We start from the raw sequence: 19,941 nt of genomic DNA, 5'->3' as shown, positions 1-19,941 counted from the left end.
CTTAACCCTGAAAACTAAATCTCTGGCACCCCCATGTGCTCTGTGGGGTAAATTATGATGGATAACTTAACCTTTGAGTGATCAATGGAATTTTTCAGGCATTTATATTGCATGCAGGAGATATACAGTCCAGTCACAAAATATAGTGTTTATTCAGAGACTTTATGGTTAATCCACAATGAGTAATCCATGATAACAGCATTATTTATCACATTTTCATAATTAAAAAGATCACTATCACTACTATGTTGCTAAGAGACCTCTTTTTTGACCTGGAAAATAAGATGAAGCCACTTCCTGTCAAACTTTCCACCAGTTAGATTGCTTAAATTAATGGTAATGTCCAGTCAGGAGCAGCCAAAGATCAATACTCGAAATGGCAAAAAAAAAAAAAAAAAAACAGTTGAAGGAGAAAATGTAAATATGTTAGTTTGTTGTGTTTCTTTCAATACCAATATCTTTTCTCCTGAAAGCCAAGACTTGAGAGAATGATGTGCAGATGAGAAAAGACTCTGTTGATCTGTGTGTTATTTCTACAAAGTTCTGTTGGTAATAAATTCTGTTTTGTTGTTTAGGTTGGCCTTTATGCTTTAGCCTCATTATCTGACAACTGAGTCTGTCCTGGAAGAATGTCTGGATATGACTGGGATTTGACAGTGTTGAACATCTGCCTGTATTTTTGACAAAAATAAAACAACAGGCAGATTAAGAATAGCAAAAAGTGGCTTGGGGTTTTAAGGGTAAACGGAGTCTTGGTCCACAGCAGATATTTTCTGTCTTACCTTGGACATCTTATTGCAGGCAGGAGCACCGGCCGGGACATTCCCTTCAGGAGGTTCCACGAACCCCTTCCTGTAGCACAGCTCCTGGACCACCAGAGGGCAGCATGCAGCACATACTCCACGCACCTGTTCTGTCACGCTTTTAGTGGCGGTACTTGTCTTAAAAAAAAAAAAAAAAAAAAAAAGACGTATGATTTCTTTTTCTTTTTTTCATGAAAGTTTACAACACTATGAAGGAGTACAAAGGAGTATATTAAAACTAAGGGACTGTTATGGGGGGAATGTATTAATGGGACTGTATACACAACTTAATATACTTTCTGTGTTTTCTTTTCCTAATAACTGTAAGCTCTGTGCATATCACTATTTGTATTCACAAGTAAGTACATCTAATGTATAACAAGGACTGAATTAACAAGGATGTGTATGCACACAAACAAAAAGAGAAAAAAAAAAACAAATTAGGGAACAGTTAATATTTAAGATTATTAACAGGGTTTTGTTAAAATCCAGTGTCAGTCTGTGGTTTGAGACAAGTGTTTAATTTACAAAAGAGGGATTTGTCCTTTTTTATTTAGGCTTAACTCTAATATCTTGGCACTAAGGAACTTCCTATATTTACCCTCAAACTCCAGATTGCTATTCCTAGAAGATGGAAGTTTGCCTTCACCCAAAGCAACCAAATCCAAATATTTTTTTAGTGTAAATTAACATCCTAAGCTGTTGACTGGCCTGTTAGTCAGCTATGTAATTATTGGCAACAGGAATGAAATTGTGGGTGCGTAGGCTGTATTTAAGTTTTAAACCAAGTGCAACTACAATGATCTAACTGTGAGGCCAACAGACAAATTCTTGGCCAAACAGGTAAAGTGTCTTAGAGCACAAATGGAGGGAAGACAGAAAAGGACAGGCGTTAGGAGTATTTCTTAGACTTGTTATCCTAATGGATTTGTCATTGATAAAATTGTTTAGAATACACTAGTAACCTCAGTTCTGCTTGTTGTTGGACCATATTTAAGATATTCACTATATTTTACATGGAAGGAACTAAGACTGTTAATGAAAGCTGGAGGCTTGTATTCAGACGTGGTTATTTGTTTAGGGTTGGCTTCTCCTGTTGAAACTAAATATCTCTGAGCTCTAAATGTTTTATCCCCCGTATTCCCTCGATATCTGGCCTCTTTGCCTTGCTATTGGAAGCGTCAGAAGAACGTGGAGATACGTTGACCCGATTTGCTTCAAAATACGGCAAAGGGGAGAAAAAAAACACTAATTCAGGGATTAAAAAAATCACTGGATCCACCCGTGACTTTAAGAGAACTTTAGTTTCAGTTGTGCCACCCATGACTAACAATGAATTTGACAATGTGTTTCTTGTTTTTACAAGAATAGGTAAGCAAATGTGTACATATATAAATACATGTATAAATAAATTAAAAGATTTTTAACTATAACTGTGTGTGTGTATTAATCTGATAAACTTAATTGTAACGGTTTCATGCGGTCTGCTCACTGTAAGTCTACTGTTGCCATGACAACATAAACTGACATGGCGTCTCTCTTGTCGGAGCCGTTGTTTGAAATCTCTGGACAGGCCCCACCTCCTAATAAAGACTTCTATTATTTTTCTATCAACAAGTCAGAAGTAAGTAATGCTCTCTTTAATTATAACTGGCCTTAAGCATTAATATAAGCCAAGTCCTCTTTACCAAGTCAATTGGCCAAAAAACCAAAAACGGCATAGTGTCTCGAGCTGGTTGCAGCGAGAAAGTTCGCTAAACATGGACTAAACGGGAGATTGACGGCTGCTAAAACCTCTAAGTATATTTAGCTTTTATTAGGACAGGTCATATGCCAACACATCCCTGTTTACACGGGATGCAAAGAGATTGTTACTTCAGGAGGTGTATGCACTTTTTAAATAGTTTGACATATATAAATATAAACACATCTTTTTAAAAATATTTTGTTTAAATGAAAGATTATTTTCTTATTGACCGTTTTCAGGTGATATGGAGGTGGTGGAAGATAACTGTTAACAGGAACACCAGGCCCGGGGAGCAGAGGACCTCCCACCATGACTTCCTGAATGACGCTTGGCTACAGAGTAAGAACTTGTATTGAACACATACAGTAAATGTATTTGATAAAAAAACATTCATGCCTTACAAGTGGTAACACTGAAGTAATTACCACAGGAAAACACTAATCTTTATCAAATGCACAAAAATTGAGAATTGTGGAAAATTCTGAATTTGATGGAACCAAATATGTAAAGTGTGACAAGTAATTGACACAAATCTAAAACAAGAAGCATTTGACAACTATTTGTCTTGCACCAACCCACACCGTGGTAGCACATCTGTGCATGCCCAGACCCCTTGCACATACGGACCCCACCACCCCGAAGGGAGTGAGGTGGGGGGGCACGGCACCTGAAACACCACAGCCCAGAACCCCCACCCAGCCCTCCCCAATGTCACCCCAGTCACCTAGTAGACACAGTGTGGGGTTTGCAGGAATATTACATTTAAACCACGCTGACATATCTTCACAAACCTGGAGCCAGAACCTGCGGACAGGTGTGCAGGACCACAAGGCATGGAGATAGTTGTCTGGTGTGTTTTCATTGCAGTGTGGGCAGATGTTTGATTGTGACAGATCCATCCTGAACATCCTTTGTCCTGTAAAATGAGTTCTATGCAGAATTTTGAATTGTATTAGTTGCATATTTGAATTTTAGTCATTTTAAAGGTGTTACAACATATTTGTGACCATTTATCTTTATTAAAGTTATTGGATAAGTCACCCTCCTATTTTGAAGTTGGAAGACAGATTGAGTCTTCTAGTTTAGATAATAGTCTATATGTTTTTGATAAAAGCTTTGGGGCATTGAGATTCATGAATTCTGCCACCTTAATAGGTAGCTGTAAGTTTAATTGATTAATGGTATATTTTTTACATATAATAGATTTAAGCTGGTGATATTTTAAAAATTTAGTGCTGCTGATTCCATATTGTGAAGTTAGAATATTAAATGTCAAGAAGTTTCCATTTTCTATTATATGTTCTGTTTTATTCCTTTATTTTTCCATTGAGGGAAGTTAATAATTTTTTTGTTTTGCAGGATGTCAGGGTTGTTTCAGAGGGGTGTAGCTTACATTGAAAAAGTGAAGACTTGGTTATTTTTAGCAATTCCCAGCAAGCCAGTAACGAGGAACTGATATTAATGCTTTTAAAACACTTGTGGTTTGATGGCTGAGCTGATATCTAGATTCTCACACAATGCTTGCTCTACATCTAACCATGTTTCATCCAGACTGCTAGGTTTAAGCTATTTGGAGATATATTACAGCTTGTTAGCTAAGAAAACATGATTAAAGTTGGGTAGCTCCAATCCACCTCTATCTTTAGTCTGTTGTAAAGTTTTTAGACTGATACGTGATGGCTTGTTTTTCCATAAAAAATTAGATATATGTGAGTGCAGTAACTTAAAACAAACTGGAGGATGGTTTAGTGGGTATCATTGAAAACAAGTAGTTTACTTTAGATAGAACCATCATTTTAATGGTGGCAACCCTCCCCATGAGTGATATGGGTAAGCGCCTCCACCGTGAGAGATCATCCTCTATTGTTTTAAGAAGCTGGACATAATTTAGCTTTGTTAGTTCTGGGGAAAATGTTTATGCCTAAATGTCTAATGTTTCCAGACTGTATTATAGTATTGGGTGTGTTTTGTAGGTCCCAGTTAATGGCCATAACTATAGTCTTAGACCAGTTAATAGAGTAGTCAGATATTGATGAGAATGTGTTAATAAGTGTGATTGTCTGGGGGAGAGATGTCGGTGAGATTTGGAGGAAAAGTAATACATCATCGGATTCATGGATTCCTTTAATCTCTTTATTTTGTCTTATGGCAGCAGCTAGAGGTTCAATAAAAATAGCAAAGAGTGATGGAGAAAGCGGGCAGCCCTGTCTGGTTCCTCTCTGTAAACAAAAGCTTGGAGAGGTTTGATCATTGGTCTTCACACATGCATTTGGATTGTTATATAATATTTTTATCCAGCCTATAAAAGATGACCCAAACCCAAATTTGTTTAATGTTGGAAAAAAAAAATTCCAGTTTACTCGGTCAAATGCTTTTTCTGCGTCAAAGGAAATAACTGTAGATTTCAGATTATGTAGAGTAGAATAATCTATTATGTTAATTAATCTGCGCATATTAGTAGAGGAATGTCTACCTGATTTTTATTGTTTTAATGATTTTATTGTCTTGTCTTTTATTATTTAATGTTTTGTTGTTTTTACTTATTTTATGCACTTTGTTCGGTGGCTGCTGTCGTAAAGTGGTTTATAAATAAAGTTGGCTTGGCTTTAATAAAGCCTGTTTGGTCAGGATGTATTATTAGAGGGGTTATTTTTTCTATTCTTCTGGCCAGAGCTTTGCTGATTATTTTAAGATCTACATTTATTAATGAAATTGGACGGTAACTGGATGGAAGGGTCAGGTCTTTTCCTGGTTTTAATAGTAGAGTCTACTTTCATATTTGAAGGTATTTTTTGTTTTTCCTTTATTTCTAATATCATATTATAGAAAGTGGGTGCCAGTGTTGTCCAGAATTCTTTGTAGTGTATAATATCATAAGATTCAGAGAATCAGAAGGAATCTCTGTGTGCATGGGACAAGGTTCAGGGTGAGTGAGAGGTATGAACATGAATGAAATACTTTCCTTCTGGTTACCTGTTTGCAGGTGAGGTTCATGGTAATTTCCACAGAAAACAACCAAAGGAAGGGGTTGAATGCAAGTGGAAATGTCAGATTTCCAACTTAGAGGTCTCAAAAGGTCACACCCACAAATGTTACTTCATTCAAAAATCTGAACACTTCTCAACTTTTCAAGTGAAAAAGACTTTATTATTTGATGATTAGACTGATAGTTATTTCCTTCTTAACATGAGGTGAAATTAGCAGCATCTTATGTTTATTACTTGTTGTTGTTTTCTTTTAAAGGGACTTTTTGAATAAACTTACCAAGTTATTCAGAAAGTTTTAGTGAAACTGACTTTATGTGCAGCCCCAATTCAAAAAAGAAAGTTGGCTCTATGTGGAAAATGTAAATAAAAACAAATTGCAATAACTTGTAAATCTAATGGGATCTGAAAATGGGAAACATTTCATGGAAAACATTTAATGTGATGGCAGCAACGCATGTGTAAAAGTTGGAACAGGGACAACAAATAACTGGAAAAGTAGCTGATATAAATCCAAAATAAATAGAGGAAACTTTGATAACAAACTGTTAACTTGCAACAAGTCAGTAACATGGCTGGATGTAGGAGCGTTTAAGAGAGGAGGAACGTCTCATATATAAAGATTAGATTAGATTATAAAGATATTCACCAATGTGGGACAAACTGGGTCTAAAAATGGTTCCTCAAAATCTAGAAAAATCTTACTCAAAATAAAATTGTGAAGACTTTGAAGATCCCACCATCTACAATGTATAATATCACCAAAAACTCTGAAAATCAGGAGGAATCTCTGTATGCATGGGACAAGGCTGGATGCTGGTGATCATCTGCATTAAAACCAGACATGATTCTCTACTAGAAACCACTGCGTGGACTCAGGAAGACTTCCAGAAATCATTGTCTGTGAACACAGTTAAAGCTCTATCATGCAGAAATGAAGCCATATGTGATCAGGATCCAGAAACCCAGCCATCTTCTCTGGACCAAAGGTAATTCAAAATGGTCTGAGGCAAAGTGGATAACTGTTCTGCAATCAGATGGATTAAAATGTAAAAATTATTTTTGGAAACCATGGATACCGTGTCCTGCAGACTAAAGAGGAGAGGGAGCATCCAGCTTGTTATCAGCAGACAGCTGAAAAGCTCTGCTGAACAAGTAGCTCTATTTTCTGTTTTTATTTACGTACTGTCGTTTTGCTATTTATTGTTGTTTCTGTGTGATTTTTATGCAGATTGATTATGACACCTTGAACTTTAAAGCCTGCATCTCTGATGGGATGGATTTACATTAGTGCCTATGTCGTGGCAGCTCTTTAGGACAGTTAATGCTTCTGAAAATGAATAGCCACTAAAACCCACACCAAACAAGACTATTAGTCCCAAACAACCCACTCTAAAACCATATCAGCATTTTTAAAAAATGGGCTTCTTTTCAGGTGAAGTCAGGATGGTTTTCGGCCAAAATATCGTCCAGTTCGCCAAAGCTTTGTGCCAAGGTCATTACGACTACCTGGAGCGCCTGCCTGACTCCTTACTTCTGCAGATTATGAGTCACCTTGAACTTGAGGATGTGGGTCAGCTTGGACGAACATCCCACAGGTTCAAGAAGGTAAGTTTCACAAACACACAGTCAAAAATTTAACTGTATTTTCAGATAAGAAATATTTAAGGTCAATTGCCTTTAAATGATCATTAAAAACTGTGTTTCTATTGATATCTAATCACTTTACTAAAATAACTTATGTTTTTATTCTCTTAAAATTATATCTATTTGCCATGGGTCCACATGCGTGGCAACCGCTATATTTGTGCCACTGTTTTTACTACGGTGTCTCTTAATGGACAAAAAACTATGTGTGTGTGAAGTGAGAACCTTCCAAATTTTAATAAGTAGTCATCTGTAGACACGGACGAATTGGCTATTTGGCATACCGTGTATATCCTTGATGGGCTGATGTCTTTCTTTGGCCTGACTGGTCCAAAAACCTCAGTATATTGGCAGCCCACTCAAATTTTTAAACACCATCCTTTTTGGCTGTGGTCCCTGTACCTCAGTAATCCATCCATCCTAATAGCACAGAACTTTCTTTCCTGACCGTCTGCCCATGAAACACACTGAGATTCAACTCATTGGTTCTCTTCTTAACTGAACCAGGCTGAACCAGTCAGATACTCTGAACTACTTTTGGTTCTGTACTAGTGGATTTGGCTGGCTGTCAGCACCGTAGAGAGAAAATAAAAGAGAAGGCACAGAGAACTTCCGTGATTACAAAAAAATAAATAAATGAATAAAAAAAAAAGATGCTGGCAAATGTCATGTTTGCCACAGCAGGACCTTCATCAGCTGCTGTGGATGATGATGATGATGGTAGAAGCTTTTGTATGCTTCACTGCCTCCACATCACTGAGTTCCTTTGAAGAGACACATTAAACCCAATAAGTCTGATGTATACATGCCAGTAAGCGGTGAACACCCTAGCCGTTTACAAAGTCATGATGAAGTGATAGAAATACATCAATAAAACAGATGTTTTTATTGCCACTTTGGTTTGTCTCCTTACATTTATGATAGTAGTTGATGATGTCAGTGTTTGGTTAACTGGTTGTGTTCCTTGGTTAAAACAGCAGGTCTTAAATTTAGTTCTTTTACGTCTTTCTGAATAAATCATCTTAATGAAAGTAAGAACATGATTTTTTACCATCATACCTCAACATTAACAGTGAGTCAGCAGATTTCGGATTTTCTTTATTACTTTTTAAGATTTTCTTATTTAGCCTACAGTTTTGTCCATATGTTAACAATGATACAGCTGTTTGTCTCTTTATTAGATAATCTAATAATTCTGGATCTGACGCCATCACTATGTAAAAATCTCCGTACAATCTTTAGTTGAACCAGGTTTAGATAAACATCTCCAGAAGAGAAGAGCAGGCAGCAGACACATAGACACTGTTTCCAGGAACAGTTTTTATCTGATCCATTATTTCTCATGTATGTTTTTTCTGTTTTCGTCCTCCGCCGAACACAGAGTATGATGAATGCTGCGTTGCTGTGATGGAGTATATATGTTCATTAACAAAGTACACTTTTTGAAAGTATTTAATGTGTCCACTCTCACTGATTCCTATTATTATATTTATTATTATTATTATTATTATTATTATTATTATTATATTTATTATTATTATTATTATTATTATTATTATTATTATTATTATTATGTTGTTGTTGTTGTTTTATTGCACCCATTTTATGTACAGCACTTTGTGATTTTTATCTGTGAAAAGTGCTTTATAAATAAACCTTTCTCACTAACTCACTGCAGGTTCACATTTGAGGGAGCACAAAGTTTTGTGGTGTACATGATGTATATAGGCCCGTCTGGTTCAAAATGCCAGAGTGGATTGTTTTGTCCCAGTCTGCCCCTGTGTATTTTCAGCCATTTGCAGATGAAAACATATTTATGTCAAGAAGAATTTTGGCCACTGAAGGTCACCGTCTATCCAACTGTCCTTGGCATTGGAAGTCAATTCACTGCCCATTTTTACCACTAGGTGTCAGTAATTTTTAAACACTGTACCTTTTAAGTGCCTGTTGAAATGCAAATCTTTCTTTTTATGCCAAATAAATTGCTTATTTGGGGGCATGAAAGTGCTCTAAAACTCTAAATGTGAACACAAAATTTAACCTCAGTGAATTTTTTCCCTATTGCTTCAAAAGTGGGTGTGGCTAAATGTTGTAAAAGCGCTCCCTGACATCAGCCCTCTCAACTGTTTTAAACTACATGTAAGAAAGCTGGCACACATAGAACATGCCCACACAAAAAACACCTTTTGGAGCCATATCCTTCAGCCATTTTAGATCAAAGATGCCATTTTGATGTTTTAATGAACTCTACCTACAGATTTGATCGTATTGTGCTAAAAATTGCTCTGTAGAGTCTTAACACATGTGATTAAAATTTATTAAAAACTTTCTCAAAGGCAGTGTCATTCAGCGGGGGCGGTTCCTATACAGTCCCACACATTTAAAAGCATGTCAGAACATGTCGAACCCTTTCATGAAATCACAGTGTAAAACTCAAGGTCCTTCACCAAAAAATATCCATGGCAAATTTTGGTGCAACACCATGAAACAGGACGTCCCTGTAAATGACACATATAATCTTAAAGCTTCACCAAACTTGGAATGGTTGATGAAAGTCAGGCTCTGAACTAAGCCCCATGCAAGTATTTGGTTTAGGATACAAAATGGCTCTTAAATGTCCCTGAGGAAATTTCAATCCTTTAGCCCCACTCACTACATTCACCAATATGTATAAAATTTTGAACACACCTGCAACAAGTAACAACATACTAAAAAGCCTCTTGGCCCTGTAGCTTAAATTGAACAGGAAGTCAGACATTTTGAATTTAAGCATATTTTTTGCTGTCATTTTGGCCATTTTTTTAGCCTTACATTTTAACTAACTCATCTGTTTGGTGATGTTTTTTGTTCTTTAGCTCTGTGGGTCAGAGAAGTTTTGGGAACAAGCAACCCGCCAGCGTTGCACCACAGTTTCGGCTGAGGTGGCATCTTTGGCACAGGAGTTAGGCTGGTGCAGCATTTTCTTCAGCAACAAGTTACATCTGCAGAAGCTGCTCAGCCGCAGGCAGCTGAAGGTCTGTGACCCAAATATAATGGTTGAGGAATCTGCAAATAAAAGCTTAAAAAATACATACAGCATCAAGCTTGTGGCTGATTAACCCATGGAGGGCTTAAAGTTCTGTGAGGTAAAGACCAGTGGTGTAGCAGACTGCACTGCAGAGACTATGAGTTAAGCCTTTTATCAAATGTATTACAGCCATCAATTTCATTTATACTGTTTGTATTATTAACATATATGTACTGTATTGTCATGCATGTTAGTTTTAGAAAAAAATTAGTTTTAGATTAATTGCACTTTTCTTATTAATTATAAAGCTTGTTTTTCAGTTGCCTAATTTTGTTAGCATGTGCATTATGTTGTTACTTATTTGACTTATTGAACAATGCCAACTAATGTAGACTGTAATTGTCATATATTATTTGTCCTTTGTAAAGTACAAGTTCTAACATTCAATGTAGGGTTTTTAGAAATACATTTATTACACAATATACAGTTCTGTTGTCTGATTTGTGTTAACAGAATCTGAATAAAATATTGCTTATTTAACTGAGGATGATGATTATTCATTTCGAGTCACATAAACATGGTATGAAGCAATGACAGTATGGGAAGAAAACGATATGCTCCCCTTTGATTCATGTGTTTTTTCTTAAATATCTTGATTCAGTGTTTGTCCTGACTGCTGGTACTTGACAATGAGAGCTGTATTGATTAATCAAATAAAATAACCACCAAATACTTTAATTTATTTATTTTTTCAGTATATTTGTCCTTACAAGTGAGGAAAACTTGCATGATGACAGAAATAACAAAAGACTTGGATATGCCCTACAATCCGAGAGAAGCGTGTTTTTCTCTGGGAGCAGCCGCTGTGGTGGACCGGAAAGGATAAAGTGAAACGGTGGTTTGGGGAATGTTCCTCTAATTTTATTTGCAGCCTTCAGCAGAAGTTCACGGAACATTTAAAAACAAGTTTTCATCTGAACGATCCAGGCAGCGTTCTCTAAGCATCACAGCCAACTTTAAGAGCACCTTCAGCCTGTTAGTTGTGCATGTCTGCAGCAGGATCTCAGTTACTGATCCACACAAACAGTTAACAGTCATCAGTGATTGTGTGATTTTTCAGCTAAGAGAAAAGATCCTGTACAGTCTCCTGCTGAAAGTCAGCCATTTCTGCCGGCTTAAAACCTTCATTTCCCTCCCGAAGCCACACTCGGCAGAGCCAGGCAGCCATGCAGGCAGGATCAGCTGCACAGCTCTCCCTGAACTAACAGCCTGTGACCTGCTCGGTGTTGATGACCAATAGATGAGGACATGCCCCAAGGACACACCTTGAAGGACTGTCCCCTTCATTTACATAATGAGGCAGAAACGTAAAAAGGAGAAACTTCAAAAAATGCAAGAGGACAAAAAAAATAGAATAGAATAGAAAATACCTTATTAATCCCTTTGGAGGGTCCTCAGAGAAATTTGGGTAAAAAAAGTGTCAATAGAAAAATTAAAATGTTAGATGAAAATAAAATACAGGAATAATTCATTTTGGGGATAAGAAAATGTAAAAGGAAAATAATACAGAAATAAATACAGGCATAAAAATAAAGGAGAGAAAAAAATAAATAACCCAAAAAAATCAAATAAATTCAACTGAAAATGACATGGAAAAGTAAATAAATAGAAATATTAACACAGAGTTAAAACAGTTAAAAATGACAGAAGAAATATACATTTGTGTTATGTTTTATAGTTTTCTTAATGGAAAAACTTTTTAAAAATAATTTGTTGGCACATCAATTTGTTGATTGAACCATTTTTATATTTCTGTATTTATTTGATATTTTAGCAGTTTTGGTCCTCCATATTTATGACCACAGTGTAGCATCTTTTGATGCTAAAAAATGATGGTATAAATGATATATGGACATTGAGCAAGTTGTTGATGCATGACAGATCTGTGGTTACAACCTACGGCCTCGACACGGGAGGTGACGTCGTTCCTTCTACGTTCATTACCTGGAACTTGTGCGAAGAGGCGAAAATTGCTGCCGTCTTTCAGCCAAGCGCCTCGTATGCCAAGCCCATTAGTAATATGTGACCAAGTTACTAAGTTGTAATGTGTCACATGTACCATTATACTTTGTGGATAACATTTTTTTGTGGCCATGTTTAGTAGCACGTGGTCACAAGTTATTATTTTTTAATGAATGTCACCAGTGCAGCTCTGTAGGTTTTTGAGTCATGTCGTGTCTGTCCTGTACAGAAGCCGAGACCTACCATACTAAAGAGTTCTCTTTATGATCATTATCATAATGGTTGAATTATTTTCAGAAGCTATGCTAAAACAAATAGGTCTTTCTTTTTCAGATTTCAGGACAACACGTCTCAACCTACGGATTCTGACCAGTTGTAGCAATTACCAGTTAAATTAGGTGTTAACCGCTCATTTTGCTCCACCTTGATTATCCCATAATCCCCAGAAAACAAGAGATAGAATTCGTTAAATAATGAGAAAAATAAATTAATCACATGAAAACCATTTTATCTTGTGATCCAAGATAACAGAATAATTCATTTGTGATGCTGAAACAATGACATCAAAAATCAATAATTTCAGGCATGGCCTTTTCAGGCCTTGGCTTTCATAGTCCTGTGTACCCCCTGGTCCTTATCTGGCGGCTACACCTACCAGTGGGCGCATTGTGGCTTCTGATCTAGTGTGGATTGCCTGGTGCTCTCAGGTGCCTGGCAGGGCCTCTTACAAGGAGTCTGGGTGGTTTTCATGCTTGCGGGGCTGAAAGTATAGCCTAGCGGGGCCCAATTGGGGCGTCGACCCTGGTTCCCTCAATGGCCTTGTGGGCCATACAAAATACATCAGTGACCTCTTGACCCAGTAGGAACCTACCAGAACCCTCAGGTCATCTTGATCCAGTTTCTTATCAGTTCCCAGAGTCAGAACCAGACATGGAGAAGCTGCATTCAGCTTCTATGCTCCACATGTCTGGAACAAACTCCTGGAAAGCCTCAGATCAGCTGAAACACTCAGTTTATTTAAATCCAAGTTAAAGACCCATCTGTTCTCTGCTGCATTTCACTAGTTTTTATTTAGAGTCCAAATCTGCATCTGTTTCTTTTATGCTGGAATCTTCAAACTTGATCATGTTTTAATACTGTTTTATCCTCACTGGAACTTTATTTCTTGCATTTTATCTATTTTATTTTAGCCTTTTTTTTGGTTCTTGCCTTGGCTTGCCTAATCATCAGTAACTACAGCAATGCCTTCATATATTTGCTACTGGTGTTTTTACACTAAGTGTCTTTCTTAACTCATCTTCCTGGAAGTGCTCCTGATGGTTCTCTGCTTTGTTCTCCAACAGAGACCTGTTGTCTTTCTACAGATTTAGCAGCTGGTTTTACATTAGTTGTACTTCAGTTTTTGTTATCTTTTGTATCTTTGTGTCTTTTAACTCTCCCTGTTCTCAGGTTAGGCATTAAAATATCATTTAGCAATAAAGAAACAATAATAATAATAAAAGATAAATGAATAAATAAAACCCAGAAAATTATTTAAGCGTCAAAGTGAGACTTATGTCCATAATGTGCTCCATGGCCAAGCGTCATTCGGCTTATGATGCTGGACAGAACAGGGTTAGAAAAATAAAATAAAATCAAGTAAAATGAATATTTATTCTAATTCCTGCCCTCTGCGTCCCTGTCTCTTTTTGCAGAAAGGTTAGGAGAGGCCATAAGAGGATTGAGTCTGACAACGTAAAGACCTCATAATGAACCATGTGGTCTACTGGAGGAGAAAGCTTCCTTTATCTTTACCTTCGCTAACCCTGACTGGAGGCTAGGCGGATCATCCAAAGTTTAAGGCGACAGGCAGCTCAGAGTTAAAGATCTAAACCAAAAAAGATCAAATGCATGAACAGAACAGGGAAGAAAAATAGAAATCACTCTAATGTTTGCATGTGGAATGCCTATGTTTTTATTCTTTTCAACACTTTATTCATCAGATTTCCTTTTCTAACAGATTCCATGTGGCTGGTACCATAAATGTATTTTGAATGAATCCATTTCTCATAGAGAGGTCCTCTGTGACGTTACATAGATTAGTGGAAATCCTGCATGGAGTGAATGCGAATGGAGTGATCTGTGAGCTCTCAGCTTACCTCTCTCAGCCATCCCTGACCTGGAAACAAATGAAACTTATGGCCTCCTGTCATCCTCTCAGGAGGTTTAAGTGCTTCACTGACACTATGATCCAGTTACAACATGAGTGACTTGTGGTAAAAGTTCATGTCATCTTTTAAATCTTACTTCTGTGAAATATTGGTCAACAAGAGGTAAGACATGGGGTGGTTATGGAAGTGCATCCTCATTTCTTTCCACAAAATGATCACATCATAATATTTAATTTTAGTTCATTGTTATTTTTTTCTTTTAGCTCTATGTTACTGTTTGTTTTTTTTTTTGCCCTTTGTAGGTCAAAGGTTCTGAGATTCTGAGCTTGGGGGACAAGAATGCAAAGACCTTGATCTTCTGCAGGGCAGTGACAGCTTGAGACTATTTGAGAAAGGATTAGCTAATATTATCCAAGGTTTATCGTACTGAATTAGCCAACAAATCATTATAGCTGTAGTCTGGTGTTACTAAAGAAAGAGCAACGAAGGACAGAAAACAGATCATCATATTATCCATCCATTTTTTCTACTGCTTATTCCAATTCAGGGTCATAGAGAAGCTGGAGTCTATCCCAGCAATCGGCAGATGAGAAGTTGGTACACCCCGGACTGGTTGCCAGTCCATCACAGGGTTCTCATCCTATGTTGAAATAAACCCTTTAAAACCCGACCCAAGAAAAAAAATGTGGAGAAAATTCAATATTTTTAAATCTGAAGTCTTTATTTGGCCCTTTAATTTTTCCCATTTAATTTTTGTACATTTGCCATTTATTACTGTGTGATGTGTCAAATTATTGTAGTGCATTACTATATTATTATTGTATGAGGATAAGTCTGTGTACAACAAGTTTTTACCATAAAGTAATGAAACGTATGGCATTAAAGGGTTAAGATGAAAAAAATGCGTTTTTTTTGTTTGTTTTTTTGTGATGCATAAAGTTAATAGATGACTATAAACTGGTATTTTTAATTGAACCACAGTGAGACAGCATGTTTCCTCGTGTAGGTGTAAAACTTTACAAAATTATGTCAGTTTGCCAAAGAATCTACTCCCATTCCTTCTGTTCTGTGTGTAGTATCATCAGCAGGTATCAGATGTCTCAGCAGGCCTCTGCTTAACCCGAGTATGTCACATGAATGAGGTCTTACTCCTGAGGCTTTTTATAAATGAACCACTAATCAACTTGTGGTGCCACCTTTCACTAATCTGGTCTCTGGGTTCACTCGGTGTAATCAAAAACCTAACAAGAGTAGAGAATGTATCTTTGGCTTTGTGTTGTACAAATTTGTACATACTAATTAGAGCCCAAGTATATTTCTCTAGATGTAGCACTAATTTACCAAACAATGCACTCAGATGGCACACACTTTAAAGCCCAATCTAAATATGTTCTGTGAGACAAAAATACTTGATCTTGAGCATCTGTTTGCCTCTAAAGGAGAATTTACACCCAGTTAACACTTTGTGTTGGTCTTTATGTTGAGTGCAGGCAACATATTGGTGATAAGTAGTAGTAATAAAGGTTCAAATGTGGTATTTTTTAATATTCAAGCTAGTTATCATGGTCAAGTGGTAATCACAGATAAAAGAGAGTAAATGATAAGGATGAGAGAGCTAAGAAGCAGACAGATTATTACTGTTATATTAGTTTCTCAATAACAGTAATAGTTTTCCTGGGTTATGTTTTCTTATCAGGTCTAGGTTCAGCAACATTAAGTGTCCAAAGAATGAGGTCAGCTGACTACCTGGAAATACTGAATGAGCAGGTTATTCCATCTGATGGCATGAACATATTCCAAGATGACAATGCCAGAATTCATGGGGTCAAATTGTGAAAGAGATGTTTTACGGAAAAGAGGACCTAATTTTCATGTACGGATTTGCCACCAAAGAGTCCAGACCTGAACCTGAACCCCACTGAGAATCTTAGGGATGTGATGGAGAAGGCTTTGTGCAGTGGCCAAACTCTTCCATCATCACTACAAGATCTTGGTGAAAAATGAATACAAAACTGGATGGAAATAAATCTTGTGACATTGCAGAAGCTTATCTAAACAATGCCACAGCTAATGCAGGAAATATTACAGTGTGCCCTGATTTTATTTGGCCAGACAGTGTATTTCATTATTAACTCACTTAGCAACCATTTCAATCAATATTTAGCATAATGGTGTGTTTACCTCTCCCACATCATGGTTTGAGAAGGAAAATTAACTTATTTTTCATTATGAATACATGTTACAGCTTGTTTGTAATGTACAGTACCTGTCAAACGTTTGGACAGTTTCCCATTGGATTTAATGGTAAAGTGTGTCCAAACTTTTGACTGATACTGTACTTTTGAAAGATCTACATAAAAAATACAATGATTTTATATGATTATTTTTTTAAAATTCCATTTTATATTTAGATTTTCATTTTGAGAAGATTTTTATCTTTATATTGAGTTGGACCGGACCAGCTCCATGGCTGCCTGGATGTGTGTCACTGCCATCCGAGTGGGCTCTTTCTCCGACTTCAGAATACTCTTTGCTGACAGTTTTGACTATTCAGTCTTTATAGTCTTTATTGTCGTTTTGCTTGGTTGTAAGAATACACAGACATAAATGACAGTGCAAAAAGAAAAAAAAAAAAAGCAAACAATGTAATAAAGACACAATAAAAAGCCTAAATAACAAAGCATTAAAAATTCCCTATAGCATTAAGCTAGCATCACTAAAACGTAGCAAACACATTCAAACATACATATGAGAAAAGTGAGGGTAAATGATGGCCACCCATCTCCTAGCAACAGTCTGCATGAGGAAGGAGGTTGAATATTTGTTTGTGGAGGACGACAGCACGGTCTGTTCAACATGAGTTTGCGTGTGTGGACAATGGAAGGTGCCCAGTCCATATTTATATACAGGGGAGAGTGGGGTAATTTGTGTCAAGGGGCAAGTAGTGCCACCCCTGTTATCTAGAAAACCATAGAAGAAGTTGGTCATGTGACCACATATTTTTGAAGAGGCATCCATTTCCCTCATCCTCCAAGGAAGGGAGACACATGGCTTGAGAAGTAAGCACATTTAAGTCCCAAAAACAATGTTTTGCCCTTCAAAATAAAATTTCTATGATCAAATTTTTTTTATTGCTATTTTTGAACAATTATAGACAACTTTGAAAACAGTTCACACAATTTTTTTAGTGCTTTTGTAAACTACACCATGAGTCTATACAGTTAGCATGATGCTAACTCAAAACAGCTGGAGGATGTTTTTTTTTCAAAATGGTGGGTTTGGGGTGATTTGTGCAAATGGCCTGGGTTAAGCTGTTACAGTGGCACAACTTATCCCAACTTATGATTAGTTACTACATATTACATACTTTATTGTATTTTAATGTAACTGTACATTGTATTCTTACATTTGACTATGTGACATTCTTAATTTTAGACCAACATCCATCATGCCACGCAAATACAAATGGAAGACAAACAGGGTTTCAACTCTTCTGAAGGAGTTGGAAAGAGCAGTGAAAGAAGTGCAACGGGGGGAGACCATATGTCAGGTTAGAAAGGAGATAAAGATCTGCAGGAAAAAAAAGAGAATATAAAAAAAGATATATGCATATGAAAAAATAGTGAAAAAGCCAGACTATGAAAGAACAGCAGTCGCCAAAACAAGTCTTCAATGAGAACACGGAGAAAGAGCTAGCTGACCATGTTAAGACACTAGCAGCAATGTTTAGGTGTCATTAAATGCAGTGAACTAGCTTTTGAGTTTGGAAAAAGAAATAACTTGAAATGTCTGCCAGCTGGACCAGAGACAAAAAGCAGGTTAGATCAAGTATAGGCTACTAGATAATTATTTGGAGCAGGTAGCTTCAACTTAGCCTAAATCTGAATGTAAACCACAATGTGCTGATAAACTTTTAACCTTTTCTGGGACTTGATTGGTTCCATGCCTTCAAAGTACGCTACCTTTCAGCATGTTGCATTCCTGAAGCATCCGATCTGTCTGCTGGTGACTGTCATTGTGAAGTTTGTAGGTAAAATATCCAAACTGTTGGATTGGTGGAGAATGGTGATGGTGACAGGCTCTGTGCAAAGTTTCTGAAGCAAACTTGTAAGAGGTATGTTGATGGAAAGCCCATCATAAAATTGAGCGAAAATGGTTTAAGAGTCATCCCTAGAGGTGATGTTCTCAAGAAAACTACCCACACCACAAAAACTCAGAGGGACAGCCAGAAATGAGCATAAATTCACATTCCCTTGCAGCACTGACAAGTGGGATGTTCAGCAGTACGCCGAATCTGTGAAGAGATTCAAATGCAGATGTTTTGCAAATGATTAGGTGCTCATTCTGGAATTTTTTTTTTGTAGAATGTAAGTAGGATGTAAAGTAGGACGTTAAGTTGTAGGCCTAGTAGGCTAGGTCTGTGAGGAGTAAGAGTCAATTAAGTGTTCATTTGACAGTACAGGTCTTGTTATAGAAAGTGGCCTTCGATGTTCTTAAAACTTAAAATAAATGTTAAATAAAGTAATTAATTAAAGTAATTTTGTATTGAATTTGTCCTGCTTATATGAAGCCTTATCATTTGTGAGATTACAATTATCTGTTTTACTTCAATTATCAATGGCCAATTTACCCCAGTGTATTCTCTCTAATGGTACAACTTACCAGTGATGACATCTGAAGCTTTCATGGCCTTGTTTCTGACACGTTGTGTTAAATTCAGACACATGGGCCAGTAATTACTGACCCATGTACAAACATGTTTGGAATGGGACTCTAGTGAAAACTGAAAAATATAAACTGCTTTGGTCAACCAAGTCCAGAGTTAGAGCAATTTCCTGTTTCATTGCGAAGGTTTGAAACCTCACAGGAAGCCATGATAATCATGATGCTGCACGATGTCAGTTATATTGTCAATCCTGACTTCTCAAAGGATAAAAGTAATGAGTTTGACTGACAAGACAAAAAAAAAAAAAAAATCACTTCCTGTTGTAAGTGGGCGGGGCTACAGCCTAGACAGGAAATGGTCATATGAGTCTGTTCAGGGTCTATCACTGACTGAGCACTGTAAGTTTGATGGTGATCAGAAATAAATTGAGTGATTTATTGCAGCCACACATGTGCTCATGCAGGTGTGTGCAGTATTACCTGTCCATCCCCTCTGCCAGAGTCAGCACACCCCAGTTAGTGTGAAGGCCGTCATAAGCCTTTTGGAATCATGAGCGAAATGAGGCGGCATTGTGATGTTTTTCTTAATAATGCAAGTCATTTTGGCTTCAAAATGGGTCACTTCTTCTCTCCAAGGGGCGGAGCTATGGTGTTGACAACATCTGGACATGTAGATGTGGTCGGAATGAAGTGAAACAGGTTCAGTCTGGTGTTGATTCGGTGTTGTATGTAAGTGATAGTGGATTCTGTGCTTGCTGGCGAAACATCAAAATATGAGGAGCCGTCACCACTGAACGCCAACTCCTTTGACAAAGTTTTCAATAACTTTTGAACACACATGCCTCTAGAGCAGGGGTGTCCAAAGTTGGTCCTCGAGGGCTGCTGTCCTGCAGATTTTCAGTGTTTTCTGCTTCAA

At 37.1% G+C, this 19,941-nt stretch overlaps 1 protein-coding gene across 5 annotated transcripts in view; it reads left to right on the top strand.

Moving 5' to 3' along the window:
* LOC121644682 (rhodopsin kinase grk7a-like) overlaps window positions 1–19,941 on the top strand; it is a 63,654-nt gene that overhangs the window by 15,734 nt on the left and 27,979 nt on the right. For 2 of the 5 annotated variants that reach the window (XM_041992811.1, XM_041992812.1), the window contains exons 1-3: window positions 864–2,427; window positions 2,790–2,889; window positions 6,970–7,142. In XM_041992811.1, the coding sequence (XP_041848745.1) occupies window positions 2,332–2,427; window positions 2,790–2,889; window positions 6,970–7,142 (369 nt within the window). In that variant the 5' untranslated portion in view covers window positions 864–2,331. Of the gene's footprint in view, window positions 1–801; window positions 2,428–2,789; window positions 2,890–6,969; window positions 7,143–19,941 lie in introns of those variants that run through there. The other 3 variants (XM_041992814.1, XM_041992815.1, XM_041992813.1) reach the window with 2 other exon arrangements.

This window comes from Melanotaenia boesemani, chromosome 8, assembly GCF_017639745.1.
Source record: "Melanotaenia boesemani isolate fMelBoe1 chromosome 8, fMelBoe1.pri, whole genome shotgun sequence".
NCBI classification, from domain to species: Eukaryota; Metazoa; Chordata; class Actinopteri; order Atheriniformes; family Melanotaeniidae; genus Melanotaenia; species Melanotaenia boesemani.
This window is presented reverse-complemented; position numbering and strand designations above follow the sequence as displayed.